The sequence below is a fragment of the Coregonus lavaretus genome (genome assembly GCF_964263955.1).
Source record: "Coregonus lavaretus genome assembly, contig: HAP1_SCAFFOLD_161, whole genome shotgun sequence".
In the NCBI taxonomy this organism is placed as follows: Eukaryota; Metazoa; Chordata; class Actinopteri; order Salmoniformes; family Salmonidae; genus Coregonus; species Coregonus lavaretus.
In genome coordinates, this window is record NW_028161655.1 from 586842 (window position 1) to 608892 (window position 22051).

Below are 22051 nucleotides of genomic sequence, written 5' to 3' on the forward strand. Positions count from 1 at the left end.
GTTACAGTTCTGTCTTTTGTTAAAACAGAGTGAGTGAGACTGCAGGATAGTGAAGACACTGATATCCCAGGAGTCCTTTTGGTTTTACTTTGACACACCCCATGTAAACCACGACACACACACTCCACTATGGCATCAGGACTCCTTTTGAGTGCTCTGTTCTTGTTACTGTCACTTAAGTGCTTAGTTTGTGTGTGTGTGTTTATCAGCCTACACACTGCCCCTCTCCTCCCCCATCATAGTCTTGTCGAGGCAGGCCTTGTGCTCCACATCTTGTCTCTCCGATACGCTTCTCAGAATCGTCAGAAATAAAAGCGCTGACTTGTATCCTGTTACACAAATGCAGCTACCGCTATTTTAGACACACGCACATCTAATGGAACTCAGCACTTTGGTCTCAGTCCCATACAAAGCTGTAGCTACTGCTATTCTATACACATAGCCACAGCAAGCTTTCTAAGAAACAGCCATTGCTAGGAAAAACACAACTTTGTCTTTCACTGAGTCACATTTGCCTCTCAAATCGTTTTTACTAAATGTATTTCTAGTGAATTTAGAAGTATCAGCCAGTGGTTTCTCCAAGCCAGAGAATTCAGTCCTATACTCAGTGATACTACAGCAATGAGAGGTGTGTGTCTGTGATGGGGGAATTAGATCAGTCCTGAGGGCCGTAACCATTCTATGTCTGTCTATTTTATCCTTATCTACCAGGATGGACAGACATACAGAGTCTGTTACTATCTGGCCTCATCTTGATGATAGTTAGTAGTTTCTGCTATTCCAGAGTCTGTCACTATCTGGCCTCATCTTGATGATAGTTAGTAGTTTCTGCTATTCCAGTGTCTTAGTCACTATCTGGCCTCATCTTGATGATAGTTAGTAGTTTCTGCTATTCCAGAGTCTGTCACTATCTGGCCTCATCTTGATGATAGTTAGTAGTTTCTGCTATCCCAGTGTCTCAGTCACTATCTGGCCTCATCTTGTTGATAGCTAGTCGTTTCTGCTATGCCGGCTTTGAACTGTTTTGGCTTTCCATCTGATACACACACTTTCATCACATTTATCACACACACACACCCTTGAGCCATGGGAAGAGCAGTATTATCTGCTCCCCTCTCTCCAATCTGTTTATACTATCAGCACTCTGTCTGCTGACATACACACAAGCCTTGCTCTCTGATTAGCCGGCACTCAGCTGCTTTGTGGGGTCATTGAGAACATCAGGTGAGGAGGAAGCTCTGTGACAGAGTCCATATTTCACCCCAAGCAGCCAAGTAAACCCTGCGAACGAGTTTGACCCCCTTTCCCTGCTTCCCATACAAAGTCTCTCTCTCTCTCTGCCCCTCTCTTTCGCTCTGCCCCAGAATAGATTTCCTTCTAAGAGTGACTGTTTTATGTCACCAATAGGGTCTGGGATGGAGGAGGGGTTCCGGAGTGAGGGATGGAGGAGGGGAGCGTGAGACCAGCCATTGTATATCTGAACCATCAAAGAGTCTGTGTTGCCCTCGGCCTCTCAGACCCTCAAAACATGCAACAATGAGACGGACCTGATTTGCTACCATAGAACACATACAACACACACTCACATGGCTGAGAGCTGATGTTGTCAACGTGTGACTGTTTGTTATATCCTGTTGACATGTTTTCTCCCAGTAGACTAACAGCAGCACCTCACTGCTGTGCTTCATCATGGTGAACTGGCTGACATATTAATGCCTAGTTATTATCACTTTCTATTGACGCACACTGTCTGTTTAGATGATGGATTATAGAGATTACTGATGAAGGGGGACATCTTTACTGGCCTCCAGATGGGACTCTCGGGACTGGATCTCATAAACAAGCAAAGGGAGAGATAAGGGGGGGAGAATTGGCGAGAGACCAGGGTAGAGAGAGCGCAAGGGAGGGAGAGGCAGGGAGTCAGACAGACAGAGGTCCGGGGGTTTGAGAAATGTGTTAAACTCTCTGACCTCACTGACCTTAGATACCCAGACACCCAGTATCAGCAGAATGATCACTGACCTTAGATACCCAGACACCCAGTATCAGCAGAATGATCACTGACCTTAGATACCCAGACACCCAGGATCAGCAGAATGATCACTGACCTTAGATACCCAGACACCCAGTATCAGCAGAATTATCACTGACCTTAGATACCCAGACATCCAGTATCAGCAGAATGATCACTGACCTTAGATACCCAGACACCCAGTATCAGCAGAATTATCACTGACCTTAGATACCCAGACATCCAGTATCAGCAGAATGATCACTGACCTTAGATACCCAGACACCCAGTATCAGCAGAATGATCACTGACCTTAGATACCCAGACACCCAGTATCAGCAGAATGATCACTGACCTTAGATACCCAGACACCCAGTATCAGCAGAATTATCACTGACCTTAGATACCCAGACATCCAGTATCAGCAGAATGATCACTGACCTTAGATACCCAGACACCCAGTATCAGCAGAATTATCACTGACCTTAGATACCCAGACATCCAGTATCAGCAGAATGATCACTGACCTTAGATACCCAGACACCCAGTATCAGCAGAATGATCACTGACCTTAGATACCCAGACACCCAGTATCAGCAGAATTATCACTGACCTTAGATACCCAGACATCCAGTATCAGCAGAATGATCACTGACCTTAGATACCCAGCCACCCAGTATCAGCAGAATGATCACTGACCTTAGATACCCAGACATCCAGTATCAGCAGAATGATCACTGACCTTAGATACCCCAGACACCCAGTATCAGCAGAATGATCACTGACCGGCTGATGTCTGGGCTGGGGACTGATGCTAGTCATGCTGTGTTGGTATCTCTAAACTGGACAGGTGACAGTTAATAATATTATCTCTAGACTGGACAAGGGACAGTGAATGATATTATCTCTAGACTGGACAGTGAGTCATGTTATCTCTAGACTGGACAGTGAATGATATTAGCTCTAGATTGGATAGGGGACAGTGAATTATGTTATCTCTAGACTGGACAGGGGACAGTGAATGATATTATCTCTAGATTGGACAGGGGACAGTGAATGATGTTATCTATAGATTGTGGACAGTGAATTATGTTATCTGTGGACAGGGGACAGTGAATGATATTAGCTCTAGATTGGACAGGGGACAGTGAATGATATTAGCTCTAGATTGGACAGGGGACAGTGAATTATGTTATCTCTAGATTGGACAGGGGACAGTGAATGATGTTATCTATAGATTGTGGACAGTGAATTATGTTATCTGTGGACAGGGGACAGTGAATGATATTAGCTCTAGATTGGATAGGGGACAGTGAATTATGTTATCTCTAGACTGGACAGGGGACAGTGAATGATATTAGCTCTAGATTGGATAGGGGACAGTGAATGATATTAGCTCTAGATTGGACAGGGGACAGTGAATTATGTTATCTCTAGACTGGACAGGGGACAGTGAATGATATTAGCTCTAGATTGGATAGGGGACAGTGAATGATATTAGCTCTAGATTGGACAGGGGACAGTGAATTATGTTATCTCTAGATTGGACAGGGGACAGTGAATGATGTTATCTATAGATTGTGGACAGTGAATTATGTTATCTGTGGACAGGGGACAGTGAATGATATTAGCTCTAGATTGGACAGGGGACAGTGAATGATATTAGCTCTAGATTGGACAGGGGACAGTGAATTATGTTATCTCTAGATTGGACAGGGGACAGTGAATGATATTATCTCTAGATTGGACAGGGGACAGTGAATGATATTATCTCTAGATTGGACAGGGGACAGTGAATGATGTTATCTATAGATTGTGGACAGTGAATTATGTTATCTGTGGACAGGGGACAGTGAATGATATTATCTCTAGATTGGACAGGGGACAGTGAATGACGTTATCTATAGATTGTGGACAGTGAATTATGTTATCTGTGGACAGGGGACAGTGAATTATATCTCTAGACTGTGGACAGTGAATGTCACTAGATATGCATGCTTGGTTTGCTTCTCTTGGGCGTATTTCATTCTGGGGGGTTTTGTGCTGTGAGTTTGTGACATCTGCGCTTACAGTAGCTGTGTTACATTTACATTTTACATTACATTTTAGTCATTTAGCAGACGCTCTTATCCAGAGCGACTTACAGTTAGTGAATACATTTTTTATTTAATTTTTTTTTTATACTGGCCCCCCGTGGGAATCGAACCCACAACCCTGGCGTTGCAAACGCCATGCTCTATCAACTGAGCTACATCCCTGCCGGCCATTCCCTCCCCTACCCTGGACGACGCTGGGCCAATTGTGCGCCGCCCATGAGTCTCCCGGTCGCGGCCGGCTGCGACAGAGCCTGGATTCGAACCAGGATCTCTAGTAGCACAGTTAGCACTGCGATGCAGTGCCTTAGACCACTGCGCCACTCAGGAGAATGGAGAATGTGGGAGGTGAGTGTGTGTGTGTGCATGGGTGTTTGGAATGTTGGTTTTAAATATACTTAAGTATCAAAAGTAAATGTAATTGCTAAAATATACTTAAGTATCAAAATCATTTCAAATTCCTTATATTAAGCAAACCAGACGGCACATTTCTTTTTCTTATTTTAATTTACAGATAATCAGGGGCACACTCCAACACAGACATCATTTACAAATGAAGCATCCGCCAGATCAGATGCAGTAGGGATGAACAGGGATTTATTTATCTTGATAAATGCGTGAAGCAGTGGAGCAGTTTCCTGTCCTGCTAAGCATTGAAAATGTAACGAGTACTTTTGGGTGTGCAGTAAAAAGTACATTATTTTCTTTAGGAATGTAGTGACGTAAAAGTTGTCCAAAATATAAATAGTAAAGTAAAGTACAGATACCCCAAAAAACGACTTAAGTAAAAATACTTTACACCCCTGCTGGCACTGCCAGCGTGTCACTGTGTGATAGCAGTAGGATGTTGATTTGTGTATAGAACAGCTATTTCCATCTCTGATCATTCAAAACCTGGTGGGATAGAGGGATGGAGAGCTAGAGAAGGAGAAACAGAGAGCAGGGTAGATGAGGATCTGGACAGGAAGCCTGCGGTAGATGGGTGCTCTGATCTCAGGTGGTGTGAGATTTTATCTGTCCATGGTGCACGCACTACTGTCACCTGGTAGGCCAGTCTGTGATGCTGCTGGAGTGTGTGGATGTTACCTGGGAAGGTAAAGTGCAGTGGTTGTGTGTGCCCCTGATCCCCCAACCTCTACCTTCCCAACACATACACTCAATACCAACTGATTGAATTAATTTATTTGATCATTTAAAAATACATGTACAACTGCAGAGATCTATATTGAGTAGAATATAACTTATAGAATATCAATCTAAACGCTAGTCTAATATAATATCCCTGTCTGTATCATGAAAGAAAAACAGAGGAATAACAACAGCATTACATAACATTACATAACAACATAACATAACAGTATAAGAGTATTTTCCTTAAATCACAGACCGTTTAAATGACTCTAGTCTCCATGTTGCACATCCCTAGTTTCAATGTGAACAATCATTAATAGAAACAGGCCAGGACCCAGGATCTTAGAAAACACCGTCCTCCTCCTCTCCCCCTCTCTCCTTTTATCCTCCTCTTCCTACCTCTTGCTCTCCACTCATCTACTGGTGCAGGGTTTCCCAAACCCGGTCCTGGGGACCCCCCTGGGTGCGTTTTGGTGTTTGCCCTAGCACTACACAGCTGATTAAAATAACCAACTCATCATCAAGCTTTGATTATTTGAATCAGCTGTGTAGTGCTAGGGCAAAAACCAAAACGTGCACCCAGGGGGGCCCCAGGACCGAGTTTGGGAAACCCTGTACTGGGGAACAAGCTTATCTTCCTTCTTTTTCACTTTCTCCACCTTTCCTCTGCGGCTCACCTCCCTCACCAGCTGGTCAGACAGTAGAGCACATGTTACAGAGAGAGCATGTAGGAGATAAATCAAATGAAGGTATATTTGTCATATTATATGAACAGGATTCACGTGGTGTATACTATACAGTACAATGAAATACTTAAAGAAATAGTATGACTTGGCTGGGATTGGATCCCATGCCTTATCGTCTTATCCATGCTTAACACTGCTGAGCTACTGTTCAACAATATCAATTTAGATCATACAAGGAACAAACCTTACCTTAAATTGAGGAGATCTTTACATGTTTTAGTTAAGGGCCTGCACCTGCTGTCCTTTCAAATCCAAATGTTTCAGTTGGGCAGTTAGGTTCCTGCAAGAACCCCCACCAACTAATGAGGTTCCTCGATGAACCCCACCTCCTATGGGGTTCTTGGAAGAACCTTTTGGGTCCAATTTTCTGTGCCAAGAACCCTAAGGTTCTTCAAAGAACTTTGAGGATCTTAGAAGAACCCTTGTTGAATCCCTAATTTTTGGTGTGCCGAGTCACTGGCCCCCATCTAACTACACCCTTTCAGGTAACAGGTGGATAGAGAGGGAGAAAGCGGGATAGAGGGGTAGAAAGGATCAGATTCTACAATATTCTCCAATATGCTGGAGGATATCACAGCACAGATGTATTACAATTTAAAGTGCATTTGACAGAGGCTTATAGAGTGGATAGAATGAATAATAAATCAGCTCTAAATTCCATGGAATACATTGGGTGGTAAAATGTAGCAAAACTCCAGATGGCAGAGTGGTAATTCCCTCGCACTCCGCAACTGGAATAAATTCCCCTCTTGGATGAAGTGTCACAAGTTCAATAAAAACTTTAATCTTTATACAGCCATATAAAAACAAAACACCAATAAATGTCAGACAGCACCCTCCCAACACACAAACTCAATACCAATTGATTAATTGAATTTATTTGATCATTTAAAAATACACGTAAAGCCTATACAACTGCAGAGATCTACATTGAGTACAATATAATTTATAGAATGTAAATCTAAATGTTGGTCAGTTGAATATAATATTTTTGTCTGTATAACGAAAGAAAAACAGACAAAGAATAACATAAAATGACATGATTGTATAAAACAGAGTCACAGGATGAGTTTTTCCCTCAGATCCCAGACAGTTGAAATGACTAGTCTTCATCATGTTGCACATCCCTAGTTTAATTGTGAACAATCATTAATAGAATCAGATCAGGACCCAGAATCTTAGAAAACACTCTTCCTCCTCCTGTCCGGCTCTCTCCTTTCCTCCTCATCTCTCTCTCTCCACTCATCTATTGGAGAACGCACTTATCCTTCTTCACTTTCTCCACCTTTCCTCCGTGGCTCACCTCCCTCACCATCGCCACCAGCTGGTCAGATGGTAGCGCATGTTACAGAGAGCATGTAGGCGATAAATCAAATGAAGGTATATTTGTCATATCATATGCACAGGATACACATGATGTATACTATACAGTACAATGAAATGCTTAAATAAATAGTATGACTTGGCTGGGATTGGATCCCATGCCTTATCGTCTTATCCATGCTCCCTGACTTTACACTTCTGAGCTACTGTTCAGGTTCAGATAGTGTGGCTTGACCTCAGACATAACATGAAGATACATTGAGTATGGTGCCACCTGGTGGTTAGAACAGGAACAACACCCACCTCCTTGGTGTCTGGGAATCCTCCTGCCTCCAGTTTAGAGTAAGCCAGTTTACCATTCACTGTTACCTCGAAACTGGCTGTAGGACAAACCATGAGCAGTTAGGTTAGAATATAAAATAATAATCTGAGGTATTGATCAAATCTGATGGATGGACCATCATAGTGTAGTCAGTTGAAGTCCGATGGGATCTGTGACATTGTTCTGTGTGTAAAACACAGCTATGACGTCACTGTATCTGACAGGGTAACTTCAAGCTGTGTGTGTGTGAGTAACTTAGAACGCCGCCCTGTGGTTCCCGTCACCGTCGCATCAGGAACATTCCGCTTGATGGCGGATGCCAGGTCCTGATAGCGAGACTCGTACCCTCATCCACTACTGCAGCCCACAACACAAACACACTGTTACACGTTGCAACAAACACCATCACACACACACTGTCACACAGGCTGCACATGGCATGTCATATCTCTAACTTTACACTGGACAATAGAAATGGAGAGGGTGGCTGAAACTTTGGTAAAAGTTAGAGAAACTCATTATTTACATCATCAGTCTAAGTGGAAAATCATGTTAAAAAAATGTTTTGTGTGTGTAAACTATCCCTTTAAATCAATAACCTGAGGCAATAGGAAGTCTATTGGTTCCACACCAACACATACAGACAGTTTGTACATGGACTCACTGTAATGTTTTCTTGGGTATAACACCAGATCTCCTAATATCATTTTAGAGTAGACATTAACAGATGTAGTAAAACGTTTGACAATAACTTACCAATATTCTATGTGGATTTCCACAGACATGATTCTTATCTCTTGGTAGTTTCTCCTCTCTAGAACCTGTGTGTGTGTGAGCAATGTTAAAGAAACATGAAAGCAGGTGAGCACTGTTACAGATAAGCTGAGTAAACTGCAGAGTCACTGGCCCCCATCTAACTACACCCTTTCAGGTAACAGGTGGATAGAGAGGGAGAAAGCGGGATAGAGGGGTAGAAAGGATCAGATTCTACAATATTCTCCAATATGCTGGAGGCTATCACAGAACAGATGTATTACAATTTAAAGTGCATTTGACAGAGGCTTATAGAGTGGATAGAATGAATAATAAATCAGCTCTAAATTCCATGGAATACATTGGGTGGTAAAATGTAGCAAAACTCCAGATGGCAGAGTGGTAATTCCCTCGCACTCCGCAACTGGAATAAATCCCCCTCTTGGATGAAGTGTCACAAGTTCAATAAAAACTTTAATCTTTATACAGCCATATAAAAACAAAACACCAATAAATGTCAGACAGCACCCTCCCAACACACAAACTCAATACCAATTGATTAATTGAATTTATTAGATCATTTAAAAATACACGTAAAGCCTATACAACTGCAGAGATCTACATTGAGTACAATATAATTTATAGAATGTAAATCTAAATGTTGGTCAGTTGAATATAATATTTGTGTCTGTATAACGAAAGAAAGACAGATAAGGAATAACATAAAATGCCATGATTGTATAAAACAGAGTATTTCCCTCAGATCCCAGACAGTTGAAATGACTAGTCTTCATCATGTTGCACATCCCTAGTTTAATTGTGAACAATCATTAATAGAATCAGATCAGGACCCAGGATCTTAGAAAACACTCTTCCTCCTCCTGTCCGGCTCTCTCCTTTCCTCCTCATCTCTCTCTCTCCACTCATCTATTGGAGAACGCACTTATCCTTCTTCTTCACTTTCTCCACCTTTCCTCCGTGGCTCACCTCCCTCACCATCGCCACCAGCTGGTCAGATGGTAGCGCATGTTACAGAGAGCATGTAGGCGATAAATCAAATGAAGGTATATTTGTCATATCATATGCACAGGATACACATGGTGTATACTATACAGTACAATGAAATGCTTAAATAAATAGTATGACTTGGCTGGGATTGGATCCCATGCCTTATCGTCTTATCCATGCTCCCTGACTTTACACTTCTGAGCTACTGTTCAGGTTCAGATAGTGTGGCTTGACCTCAGACATAACATGAAGATACATTGAGTATGGTGCCACCTGGTGGTTAGAACAGGAACAACACCCACCTCCTTGGTGTCTGGGAATCCTCCTGCCTCCAGTTTAGAGTAAGCCAGTTTACCATTCACTGTTACCTCGAAACTGGCTGTAGGACAAACCATGAGCAGTTAGGTTAGAATATAAAATAATAATCTGAGGTATTGATCAAATCTGATGGATGGACCATCATAGTGTAGTCAGTTGAAGTCCGATGGGATCTGTGACATTGTTCTGTGTGTAAAACACAGCTATGACGTCACTGTATCTGACAGGGTAACTTCAAGCTGTGTGTGTGTGAGTAACTTACAACGCCGCCCTGTGGTTCCCGTCACCGTCGCATCAGGAACATTCCGCTTGATGGCGGATGCCAGGTCCTGATAGCGAGACTCGTACCCTCATCCACTACTGCAGACCACAACACAAACACACCGTTACAACAAACACTGTCACACACACACCATCACACACATACGGTCACACACACACTGTCACACAGGCTGCACATGGCATGTCATATCTCTAACTTTACACTGGACAATAGAAATGGAGAGGGTGGCTGAAACTTTGGTAAAAGTTAGAGAAACTCATTATTTACATCATCAATCTAAGTGGAAAATCATGTTAAAAAAATGTTTTGTGTGTGTAAACTATCCCTTTAAATCAATAACCTGAGGCAATAGGAAGTCTATTGGTTCCACACCAACACATTCAGACAGTTTGTACATGGACTCACTGTTGATGTTTTCTTGGGTATAACACCAGATCTCCTAATAACATTTTAGAGTAGACATTAACAGATGTAGTAAAACGTTTGACAATAACTTACCAATATTCTATGTGGATTTCCACAGACATGATTCTTATCTCTTGGTAGTTTCTCCTCTCTAGAACCAGTGTGTGTGAGCAATGCGAAAGAGACAGAAGTGAAAGCAGGTGAGCACTGTTACAGATAAGCTGAGTAAACTGCAGAGTCACTGGCCCCCATCTAACCACGCCTTTCCAGGTAACAAGTAGACTGGTTTATCTAGCCTAGACAGGAAGTGGTTAAAAAAATCCTTCTGCTATTTGACCAACAGACTGTCAATATACTGTACTCTGCTCTCTATTTGCCGAAGATCAAAAAGGATTTTGTCTATTTTCACAGAAATGTGTGAAATAATTGTCATACAAATTCATAGGACATAAAAACAACAAACACAAACATATGGAGTCCTACTATTACTAATAACTACTACTGCTAACTTACTACTACTAAGGCCTAGGTTCAATCAAGCCTTAACCAGCGATAGCAGACACCCGCATAGCGGATGACTTGGTGGTGGAACTGTGTTGGAGCCATCAAATCAGTGAGCAGCTGCTCTTGCCTCTTCATGAAGCCATACCCGCCCCCATTCGCTTTGGAAGTTCAGAACGAGAAAGTGTAGGCTATATAGAAATAATTAGTCAAATTGAAAAATCATTCAACTAAATACGTTTTTTTATCATCCTAATCAAGGTGTAGATTACATCTCGCATTCCAGTGTTGGAACTTAACTCCGTGCAGCCAATGGCAATGTCCACTTTAGGTATAATGCCAGGAGCCGCTTGTGGATTTGACAGCTCTAAGGCAGTTCCACCTCTGACAAAGATATGTGGCAGTAAAATGGACATATCACTATACATACTGATTTTACATAATGTTGCTTTCCACTGGACTTTATGTGACAACACCGAGAAGCGTTATCACCGTTGATCGATGTTCCTAAACTGCTAAAGATATAGGTGGAGATGAAGTTTGTGAAAATGAGGAAATATGCAGAGTTCCCATCCAGACCTTCTAACTGTAGGGTAATGGTGTTGGGTTACAGACAAATAGTCTGTTGAGTAACTGATGAATAACTGTTGCCTACTGGGTTCTTTATCAGCTGGCTCATCAACAGGTGTGTGTCTCTGCCAGCAGCTGCAGTCATACTGAAGAATGTGGGGGCCTCATCCCCACAAGACAGTATCAGCCTCATTCTGTACAAGGAATGGGACATAACTGTCATTTTTTCATTTTATTAGTTTAAATAATATACAGTAGAAAATGTAGAGTAATAGAACCTTACACTCCCCTGCATAAAATATCATCTGCTTCTGCTCAGTACCAGATATAAGTATCTATAAGATACACTAGATTGGTATTTGCTCATACAATACGTGATGACAAAGAAATAACAATAATAGTACCAGCTTTGTAACATTTAAAAACTATCAGCAATATTTGATGGACACATTTTAGAAGAGTTCAACAGAATACAATTATTACATATGTACTGTAAAAGTTGCATTGCAATCTGCCCATATTTTACAAGACTTTCTAATTAATGTGTCTTCTCATTAAATATGAACCACTAATGCCATAACAGGTATTTTACATTTATAAAAAAGTATCTGGTGACATTCTGTATAAAGTGTTTCAAATTGTATCTCAGTGGGTTAACCCTTACAGTCCAGCCCTACAGACACAGGCAATGCACTTTAGTTTTGCTTTAGTATATACAAGGCTTTTCATAGTTCAGAATAAGTACTATACCGTCTCTTTATGCAATGATATTGTACCTGTTAATAACCATTTATGTTTATATATATATATATATATATATATATATATAGATATATATATATATATATATATATATATATAGATATAGATATATATATACACACACACTCATAACATATAAACTTGTAGTAAAAAAAAACAGATTTAAAAGTTTTGTTCCCCATTTACACATAAAAAAAAAAAGAATCTTCTTGGTTGCTGATTGGTGTTGGTTGGACACAGTTTCTGGTAGGACAGATACAAAAGTAACACAGTTCTGCATGCATGCATTGGTCTCCATGGAAACACAGGCGTGGCTCTTCCAGTTGATTGGATGAGGTGGGTCATGGCTAGACCCACCTCATCCAGCTTTTGTCAAATTAATGTAAAACGTTTTATTTTAGCTAACCCTAACTCTTTTCCTAACATTAACCTAATTCTCCTAACCTGCTATGAAAAGTCAAATCTGAAGCTAATTTGACAAAAGCTGGATCCCTTCTAGCCATGACCGATGAGGTCTGCGCACTACTTCTTCCTTCCTCCTCTATGGCATTGGCCAATAGAATAACAGCACTGGCCTCTTCTCTCTGGCTCTGTCCAATATGATCAGAGCATGAGCCTCATTGAGGGGCGGGTCCCGCTTCCGGGGTCGTGTGATTCGTCCTGAGGCAGCATCAGTTTGTCCGGCGTGTACTCGTTCCGCTTCAGATCTGAACAGACACAGGAAGAGGAGAGAGATGAGGCAGACAGACAGGCATCCATCTATTACATACAGCTGAAATACAGTGGCTTGCGAAAGTATTCACCCCCCTTGGCATTTTTCCTATTTTGTTGCCTTACAACCTGGAATTTAAATGGATTTTTTTATTGTGAAACAAACAAGAAATAAGACAAAAAAACAGAAAGCTTGAGCGTGCATAACTATTCACCCCCCCAAAGTCAATACTTTGTAGAGCCACCTTTTGCAGCAATTACAGCTGCAAGTCTCTTGGGGTATGTCTCTATAAGCTTGGCACATCTAGCCACTGGGATTTTTGCCTATTCTTCAAGGCAAAACTGCTCCAGCTCCTTCAAGTTGGATGGGTTCTGCTGGTGTACAGCAATCTTTAAGTCATACCACAGATTCTCAATTGGATTGAGGTCTGGGCTTTGACTAGGCCATTCCAAGACATTTAAATGTTTCCCCTTAAACCACTCGAGTGTTGCTTTAGCAGTATGCTTAGGGTAATTGTCCTGCTAGAAGGTGAACCTCCGTCCCAGTCTCAAATCTCTGGAAGACTGAAACAGGTTTCCCTCAAGAATTCCCCTGTATTTAGCGCCATCCATCATTTCTTCAATTCTGACCAGTTTCCCAGTCCCTGCCGATGAAAAACATCCCCACAGCATGATGCTGCCACCACCATGCTTCACTGTAGGGATGGTGTTCTCGGGGTGATGAGAGGTGTTGGGTTTGCACCAGACATAGCGTTTTCCTTGATGGCCAAAAAGCTCAATTTTAGTCTCATCTGACCAGAGTACCTTCTTCCATATGTTTGGGGAGTCTCCCACATGCCTTTTGGCAAACACCAAATGTGTTTGCTTATTTTTTTCTTTAAGCAATGGCCTTTTCTGGCCACTCTTCCGTGGTGCTTGCCTATGGAGCTGTGAGGGGATCGGCACCTCTGTACCTTCAGGCTCTGATCAGTCCCTACATCCAAACGAGGGCATTGCGTTCATCCACCTCTGGCCTGCTGGCTCCCCTTCCTCTGCGGAAGCATAGTTCCCGCTCAGCCCAGTCAAAACTGTTCGCTGCTCTGGCACCCCAATGGTGGAACAAGCTCCCTCACGACGCCAGGACAGCGGAGTCACTCACCACCTTCCGGAGACATTTGAAACCCCACCTCTTTAAGGAATAACTGGGATAGGATAAAGTAATCCTTCTACCCCCCCCCCCCCCCCCTAAAAAAAAAAAAGAAAAAAAGAAAAAGATATTGTAAAGTGGTTATCCCACTGGCTATAGGGTGAATGCACCTATTTGTAAGTCGCTCTGGATAAGAGCGTCTGCTAAATGACGTAAATGTAAATGTAAATGTACGGCTTAAAGTGGTCCTATGGACAGATACTCCAATCTCCGCTGTGGAGCTTTGCAGTTCCTTCAGGGTTATCTTTGGTCTCTTTGTTGCCTCTCTGATTAATGCCCTCCTTGCCTGGTCCGTGAGTTTTGGTGGGTGGCCCTCTCTTGGCAGGTTTGTTGTGGTGCCATATTCTTAAACATTTTTAATAATGGATTTAATGATGCTCCGTGGGATGTTCAAAGTGTCTGATATTTTTTTTATAACCCAACCCTGATCTGTACTTCTCCACAACTTTGTCCCTGACCTGTTTGGAGAGCTCCTTGGTCTTCATGGTGCCGCTTGCTTGGTGTACCCCTTGCTTAGTGGTGTTGCAGACTCTGGGGAATTTCAGAACAGGTGTGTGTATATATACACTGAGATCATGTGACAGATCATGTGACACTTAGATTGGACTTTATTAACTAATTATGTGACTTCTGAAGGTAATTGGTTGCACCAGATCTTATTTAGGGGCTTCATAGCAAAGGGGGTGAATACATATGCACGCACCACTTTTCCGTTATTTATTAGATTTGTTTGAAACAAGTTACTTTTTTCATTTCACTTCACCAATTTGGACTATTTTGTGTATGTCCATTACATGAAATCCAAATATAAATCAATTTAAATTTGCAGTACAATTTAAATTTGTTGTAATGCAACAAAATAGGAAAAACGCCAAGGGGGATGAATACCTTTGCAAGGCACTGTAACAATGTCACTACTCCATTGTCCTAGAGCCTTATATTCGAATCTGCATTGTCCCCTTTCGCCCACAGTCCTCTGTCCCCATAGCAACAGATAAGCTCACCCCGTCTCCATAGTAACGGACACACTCGGATGCAAACGGAAAACAAACAGAGAGAGAATTCCCTACCGGGAAGTTTGAGTTTCCTGCAGCAGGAGTTACAGTGGTGTTTGGCACGGAAGTTTCTGATGGCGTCGTCTCCCAGGTTGGCAGGACCAAATATCATGTCATATGACCTACAGATTAATCAAGACAACATTATTATTATTAATTATGTGAGCATTCTAAAGGTCCAAATATTGTGTTGTATGATCTATGGATTAAAATGGGAATGTTAAAGGTTTTACAACAAAGTGAAACATGATTTTTGAATTTGAGAGAACAGAAACAGGTTTACACACCCCTTCTCTCCACTCTTTATGACAGACGGATCAGTCAGAATCTCCCCCACTCCTAAAAAACACAAACACAGAGATAGCAGTTACTAATGGGAGGGATTTGTATTTACAGGATTTTGACCAGCCCAGCACAACTCTCTCCTGGTGTTCTCGTATGTCCAGTCACTGAAGTGTCAGGGGTTAAAGGTTAGGGGTTGGAGGTCAGGGGTTAGGAATGCCAAGAGTGTGCAAAGCTGTCATCAAGGCAAAGGGTGGCTACTTTGAAGAATCTAAAATCTAAAATATATTTTGATTTGTTTAACACTTTTGGTCTTCACTATTATTCTACAATGTAGAAAATAGTAAAAAATAAAGAAAAATCCTTGAATTAGTAGGTGTGTCCAAACCTTTGACTGGTACTGTATGTCCAGTCACTGAAGGGTCAGGGGTTAAAGGTTAGGGGTTGAAGGTCAGTATTACCTTGTAGGTCCAGCACTAACAGCTCTCCCCGGGTGTACTCGTATGTCCAGTGGCTGAAGGCCAGCATGGTCTCCTCCAGAAGGTTGGTCGGGACAATCTCGTCCCCGTTGTTATTGTTAAACTTCCTGAACTCTCCAGTAATACACTCCTCTATAGCAAACCACTGGCCTGCAGAGTGACAGTACAACAGAAACACCTCCAGAAACCTACACACAGAGACAGAGAGACAGAGAGGTGGGCACTCTGTCTTCTGAAATTCATGTTTAAAATGCCAAAATAAAATCATTTTTAATGTTAGCAGCTGAAAACACCTGAAACCAAGCAGCTAAATGAGAACTGTGCCATATAGCTCTGGTGTGTGTGTGTGTATGTGTACCTGGGAGAGTAAGGGATTGTCTTGGGCCTTATTTGGTTGAAGGCAAATGTCAGTTTCTGAGCAGCTCTCTGCTGTTGAATTTCCTGTCAAAAGAGAAATCAATGAATGAGAGAGAGAGAGATGATCCCAGTGTATGAGGTATTTCCATATTTCCACATGAAATAGCCTTGAATAGACAACAGAGGAGGAAGGATGGATGAATAGAATGGAGGAAGAGAGGGTGGAAAACTAACCATAGAGTTGTGTCCTGCTATTGTGTGTGTGTGTGTGTGTGTGTGTGTGTGTGTATACGTACAGAGGTGAAGCCAATTACGTATATACAGTGCATTCGGAAAGTATTCAGACCCTTTCCACATTTTGTTATGTTAAATCTTATATTGTCGTCGTCCCCCCCCCCGCTCATCAATCTACACACAATACCCCATAATGGCAAAGCAAAAACAGGATTTTAGAAATGTTGGCAAATTTATTAAAATTAAAAACCAGAAATATCACATTTAGATAAGTATTCAGACCCTTTACTCAGTACTTTGTTCAAACACCTTTGGCAGCGATTACAGCCTTGAGTCTTCTTGAGTATGACACTACAAGCTTGGCACACCTGTATTTGGGGAGTTTCTCCCATTCTTCTCTGCAGATCCTCTCAAGCTCTGTCAGGTTGGATGGGGAGCGTCATTGCACATCTCCAGAGATGTTCGATTGGGTTCAAGTCCGGGCTCTGGCTGGGCCACTCAAGGACATTCAGAGACTTGTCCCGAAGCCACTCCTGCGTTAACTTGGCTGTGTGCTTAGGGTCGTTGTCATGTTGGAAGGTGAACCTTCACCCCCAGTCTAAGGTCCTGAGCGCTCTGTAGCAGGTTTTCATCATGGATCTCTCTGTACTTTACGCCGTTCATCTTTTACTCAATCCTGACTAGTCTCCCAGTCCCTGCCGCTGAAAAACATCCCCACAGCATAATGCTGCCACCACCATGCTTCACCGTAGGGATGTTGCCAGGTTTCCTCCAGACGTGACGCTTGGCATTCAGGCCAGAGAGTTCAATCTTGGTTTCATCAGACCAGAGAATCTTGTTTTTCATGGTCTGAGAGTCCTTTAGGTGCCTTTTGGCAAACTCCAAGCGGGCTGTCATGTGCCTTTTACTGAGGAGTGGCTTCCTTCTGGCCACTCTACCATAAAGGCCTGATTGGTGGAGTGCTGCAGAGATGGTTGTCCTTCTGGAAGGTTCTTCCATCTCCACAGAGGAACTCTGGACCTCTGTCAGAGTGACCATCGGATCTTGGTCACCTCCCTGACCAAGGCCCTTCTCCCCCGATTGCTCAGTTTGGCTGGCCGGCCAGCTCTAGGAAGAGTCTTGGTGGTTCCAAACTTCTTCCATTTAAGAATGGAGGCCACTGTGTTCTTGGTTGACCTTCAATGCAGCAGAAATGTTTTGGTACCCTTCCTCAGATCTGTGCCTCGACACAATCCTGTCTCAGAGCTCTACGGACAATTCCTTCTACGTCATGGCTTAGTTTTTGCTCTGACACGCACTGTCAACTGTGAGACATTATATAGACAGGTGTGTGCCTTTCCAAATCATGTCCAATCAATTGAATTTACCACAGGTGGACTCCAATCATGTTGTAGAAACATCAAGGATGATCAATGGAAACAGGATGCACCTGAGCTCAATATTGAGTCTCATAGCAAAGGGTCTGAATAATTATGTAAATAAGGTATTTCTGTTTTTAATTTTTTTGTCATTTGCAAAAATGTAAAAAAGAAACTGTTTTCACTTTGTCATTATGGGGTATTGTGTGTAGGTCAATTGTCTGAATACTTTCCGAATGCACTGTAAGCCCTGGATAGCTGACGCTATGTCTTGGCCAATAAGAGCCTTTGAAGCCACCAGGTCGCCATATTCCTAGTCCTCCTTTCGGGGCTTTGAGTAATGGGAATGAATCAGGGAAACACTGAGTGTACAAAACATGGCTCTTTCCATGACAAACGGACCAGGTGAAAGCTATAATCCCTTATTGATGTCACCTTTAAAATCCACTTCAATCAGTGTAGATGATGGGGAGGAGACAGGTTAAAGAAGGATTTTAAAGCCTTGATTAGGAAGGTATTCCTAATGTTTTGTACACTCAGTGTATATATCGTTGGGTGAAGCACGTTCTCCTCTACCCTGAGACAGAGCAGCAGCACAGTGTCCTCCTTGTAGATGCTCTGCCAGGTCTGGACCACCTCTGGTAGGAAGGACTTAACGATATACAGGTGACCTGGCTTCAGAATGTCATACTCCGACCACGTACACAGCACCTAGAGTAGAATACAATAGTTATAGTTTATTTTCCTTCTGAGAAATACATTATTGTACAACAATGCAACAAACCAACAACAACAAAAGCAACAAACCAATAGCAATACTTTTTCATGTTCAGTTCCATGTAGAAGACAGTGCACAGTAGTGACCCCACACACACCAACTGTACCTTGAGTGCACGCCGCAGCCCCCCTCCCATCTCCTCCTTACTGAGGAACTCTATCTTGGCACAGAGACCTTTGTGAGCCCAGGAGGACATGCTGTTGTTGATGGTGTTGGGAGAACTCTCCTCCAGACGATATACTGTTACTGGCTCACCTACAGGGGGCAGCACACACACACACACACACACACACACACACACAGACAGTGTTGTATGGGTGTGTGTTAAATACATAATTGCGGCCACACAGGATAGGGCGTTTATAGGTTAAACTGGTTTTGACCCTGGCCGTGAACCCCCTCTCCGAGGGTGTGTCAGGGGGAGTTAACCTATTATTTATTGGTTAAACTGGCTTCCTTATTTCCCTTAACTGGCCATGATATGTCCCACTTTACGTCCTCATTCTAACAGACCGGTGATAGGACAAGGACAAGGTCACCTGCCCAGTCTCCTGTCCCGGGGCTGGGGCTGGGTGGGGTCACCTTGCCTGCACCTGTCCAGTTCTCCAGGGTTGGGGTGGGACAGTTCAATCTCATTGTTTATAAATTAGAAACACTGGGAATGGAATTTCAGTTTACTTCCTGAATTGAAACGGAATTGACCCCAACACTGCAGTCCTTTCAACTAGCTAGACTATAGCTGAGTCAGACAGTAGGACACGGTCCGTGAAACCACCACAGTGGAAGAAAATGGATCCCGAATCAGTTGAAAAGGGCAAAGCGTAATTAGGGTTGTGTTCACGCAATGGAAAACGGTTAAAAACGTTTCACTGTGGAAAATTAAAACAAGGCACCAGTAAACATGTTGTACTCACAAATTATGCAGCGCCCCCCACCCACACCCTCTTGGGCCAATTAGTGAAAATTATTCAAACGTACGTTGCGTGGATTAATGAGAGAGAAAAAAGGTCCTTATTGGAAACGTATTTCTCATGAGGAGATGCATATGTACGAAATTACATGATTGTAGCTCAAACGGGACAGGAGATATGCTTGTTCAAAGTTTGGTGGGGGAGAAAAAGTCTCATTTGCAGAAAATCAAATGGGCGGATCTTACATGTCCTTATGGGAAACTTGTTGCTCATGAGGGTCTGCATATACAGTGAGGGAAAAAAGTATTTGATCCCCTGCTGATTTTGTACGTTTGCCCACTGACAAAGAAATGATCAGTCTATAATTTTAATGGTAGGTTAATTTGAACAGTGAGAGACAGAATAACAACAACAAAATCCAGAAAAACGCATGTCAAAAATGTTATAAATTGATTTGCATTTTAATGAGGGAAATAAGTATTTGACCCCCTCTCAATCAGAAAGATTTCTGGCTCCCAGGTGTCTTTTATACAGGTAACGAGCTGAGATTAGGAGCACACTCTTAAAGGGAGTGCTCCTAATCTCAGCTTGTTACCTGTATAAAAGACACCTGTCCACAGAAGCAATCAATCAATCAGATTCCAAACTCTCCACCATGGCCAAGACCAAAGAGCTCTCCAAGGATGTCCGGGACAAGATTGTAGACCTACACAAGGCTGGAATGGGCTACAAGACCATCGCCAAGCAGCTTGGTGAGAAGGTGACAACAGTTGGTGCGATTATTCGCAAATGGAAGAAACACAAAAGAACTGTCAATCTCCCTCGGCCTGGGGCTCCATGCAAGATCTCACCTTGTGGAGTTGCAATGATCATGAGAACGGTGAGGAATCAGCCTAGAACTACACGGGAGGATCTTGTCAATGATCTCAAGGCAGCTGGGACCATAGTCACCAAGAAAACAATTGGTAAACACACTACGCCATGAAGGACTGAAATCCTACAGCGCCCGCAAGGTCCCCCTGCTAAAGAAAGCACATATACAGGGCCGTCTGAAGTTTGCCAATGAACATCTGAATGATTCAGAGGAGAACTGGGTGAAAGTGTTGTGGTCAGATGAGACCAAAATCGAGCTCTTTGGCATCAACTCAACTCGCCGTGTTTGGAGGAGGAGGAATGCTGCCTATGACCCCAAGAACACCATCCCCACCGTCAAACATGGAGGTGGAAACATTATGCTTTGGGGGTGTTTTTCTGCTAAGAGGACAGGACAACTTCACCGCATCAAAGGGACGATGGACGGGGCCATGTACCGTCAAATCTTGGGGGAGAACCTCCTTCCCTCAGCCAGGGCATTGAAAATGGGTCGTGGATGGGTATTCCAGCATGACAATGACCCAAAACACACAGCCAAGGCAACAAAGGAGTGTCTCAAGAAGAAGCACATTAAGGTCCTGGAGTGGCCTAGCCAGTCTCCAGACCTTAATCCCATAGAAAATCTGTGGAGGGAAATGAAGGTTTGAGTTGCCAAACGTCAGCCTCGAAACCTTAATGACTTGGAGAAGATCTGCAAAGAGGAGTGGAACAAAATCCCTCCTGAGATGTGTGCAAACCTGGTGGCCAACTACAAGATACGTCTGACCTCTGTGATTGCCAACAAGGGTTTTGCCACCAAGTACTAAGTCATGTTTTGCAGAGGGGTCAAATACTTATTTCCCTCATTAAAATGCAAATCAATTTATAACATTTTTGACATGCGTTTTTCTGGAATTTTTTAAATTTTTTTAAATTATAGACTGATCATGTCTTTGTCAGTGGGCAAACGTACAAAATCAGCAGGGGATCAAATACTTTTTTCCCTCACTGTACGTACAAAATGTAATGACTGTCGCTTAAATGGGAGAGGAGATATGCTTGTTCAAAGTTAGACATTTCAGTTGATTACTATTGCGCGCCCCTTGGCCAATCAGTGTACATTTGTAAATGCCGGATCTCTATGGCACTATGGCAAGAAGCATCATTCAACCAAGTTTCCTCAAAATCGGGTCAGTGGTGTCTGAGATATCAAATAAAATAAAATGTTATTGGTCACATACATGTGTTTAGCAGATGTTATTGCGGGTGTAGCGAAATGCTTGTGCTTCTAGTTCCGACAATGCTGTAATATCTAACAAGTAATATCTAACAATTTCACAACATATACCCAATACACACAAACCTAAGTAAGGAATGAATTAAGAATATATACATATATGGACGAGCGATATCGCGTGTGATTAATGTACGCACAAACGGACGGAGACAAATCCATAGTCACACTCTGATTCAATCGTAGGGGACAATGAGCGTTTCTTATCAGCCCATTTTTTCCCATGTGGTGCCTGATGAAAAGGACCCAGGTCAAGGGGGAGAGGTGTGGTGTCATACCTCTCCTGAGTGGCGCAGTGGTATAAGGCACTGCATCGCAGTGCTAACTG

The 22051-nt window shown here is 42.7% G+C and overlaps 2 protein-coding genes across 2 annotated transcripts in view; both read right to left on the reverse strand.

Annotated features, from left to right (window-relative positions):
* Positions 1-9221: 9221 nt before the first annotated feature.
* Positions 9222-10962, reverse strand: LOC311120244 (migration and invasion enhancer 1-like; the record flags this gene model as incomplete). Its single annotated transcript, XM_084194861.1, has 4 exons — positions 9222-9387; positions 9690-9766; positions 9968-10054; positions 10941-10962. 4 exons carry the CDS (start codon positions 10960-10962, stop codon positions 9307-9309), a joined length of 267 nt encoding a protein of 88 aa, XP_084050987.1. The 3' UTR covers positions 9222-9306.
* A 1385-nt stretch (positions 10963-12347) lies between these two features.
* Positions 12348-22051, reverse strand: part of LOC311120261 (transient receptor potential cation channel subfamily M member 7-like) — a 69046-nt gene continuing 59342 nt past the window's right edge. The window contains exons 35-41 of the mRNA XM_084194887.1: positions 18773-18921; positions 18465-18599; positions 16298-16380; positions 15922-16127; positions 15466-15517; positions 15194-15300; positions 12348-12933 (exon numbers count right to left, since the gene is read on the reverse strand). Coding sequence (XP_084051013.1) covers positions 12830-12933; positions 15194-15300; positions 15466-15517; positions 15922-16127; positions 16298-16380; positions 18465-18599; positions 18773-18921 — 836 coding nt within the window. The 3' untranslated portion in view covers positions 12348-12829. The remainder of the gene's footprint in view (positions 12934-15193; positions 15301-15465; positions 15518-15921; positions 16128-16297; positions 16381-18464; positions 18600-18772; positions 18922-22051) is intronic.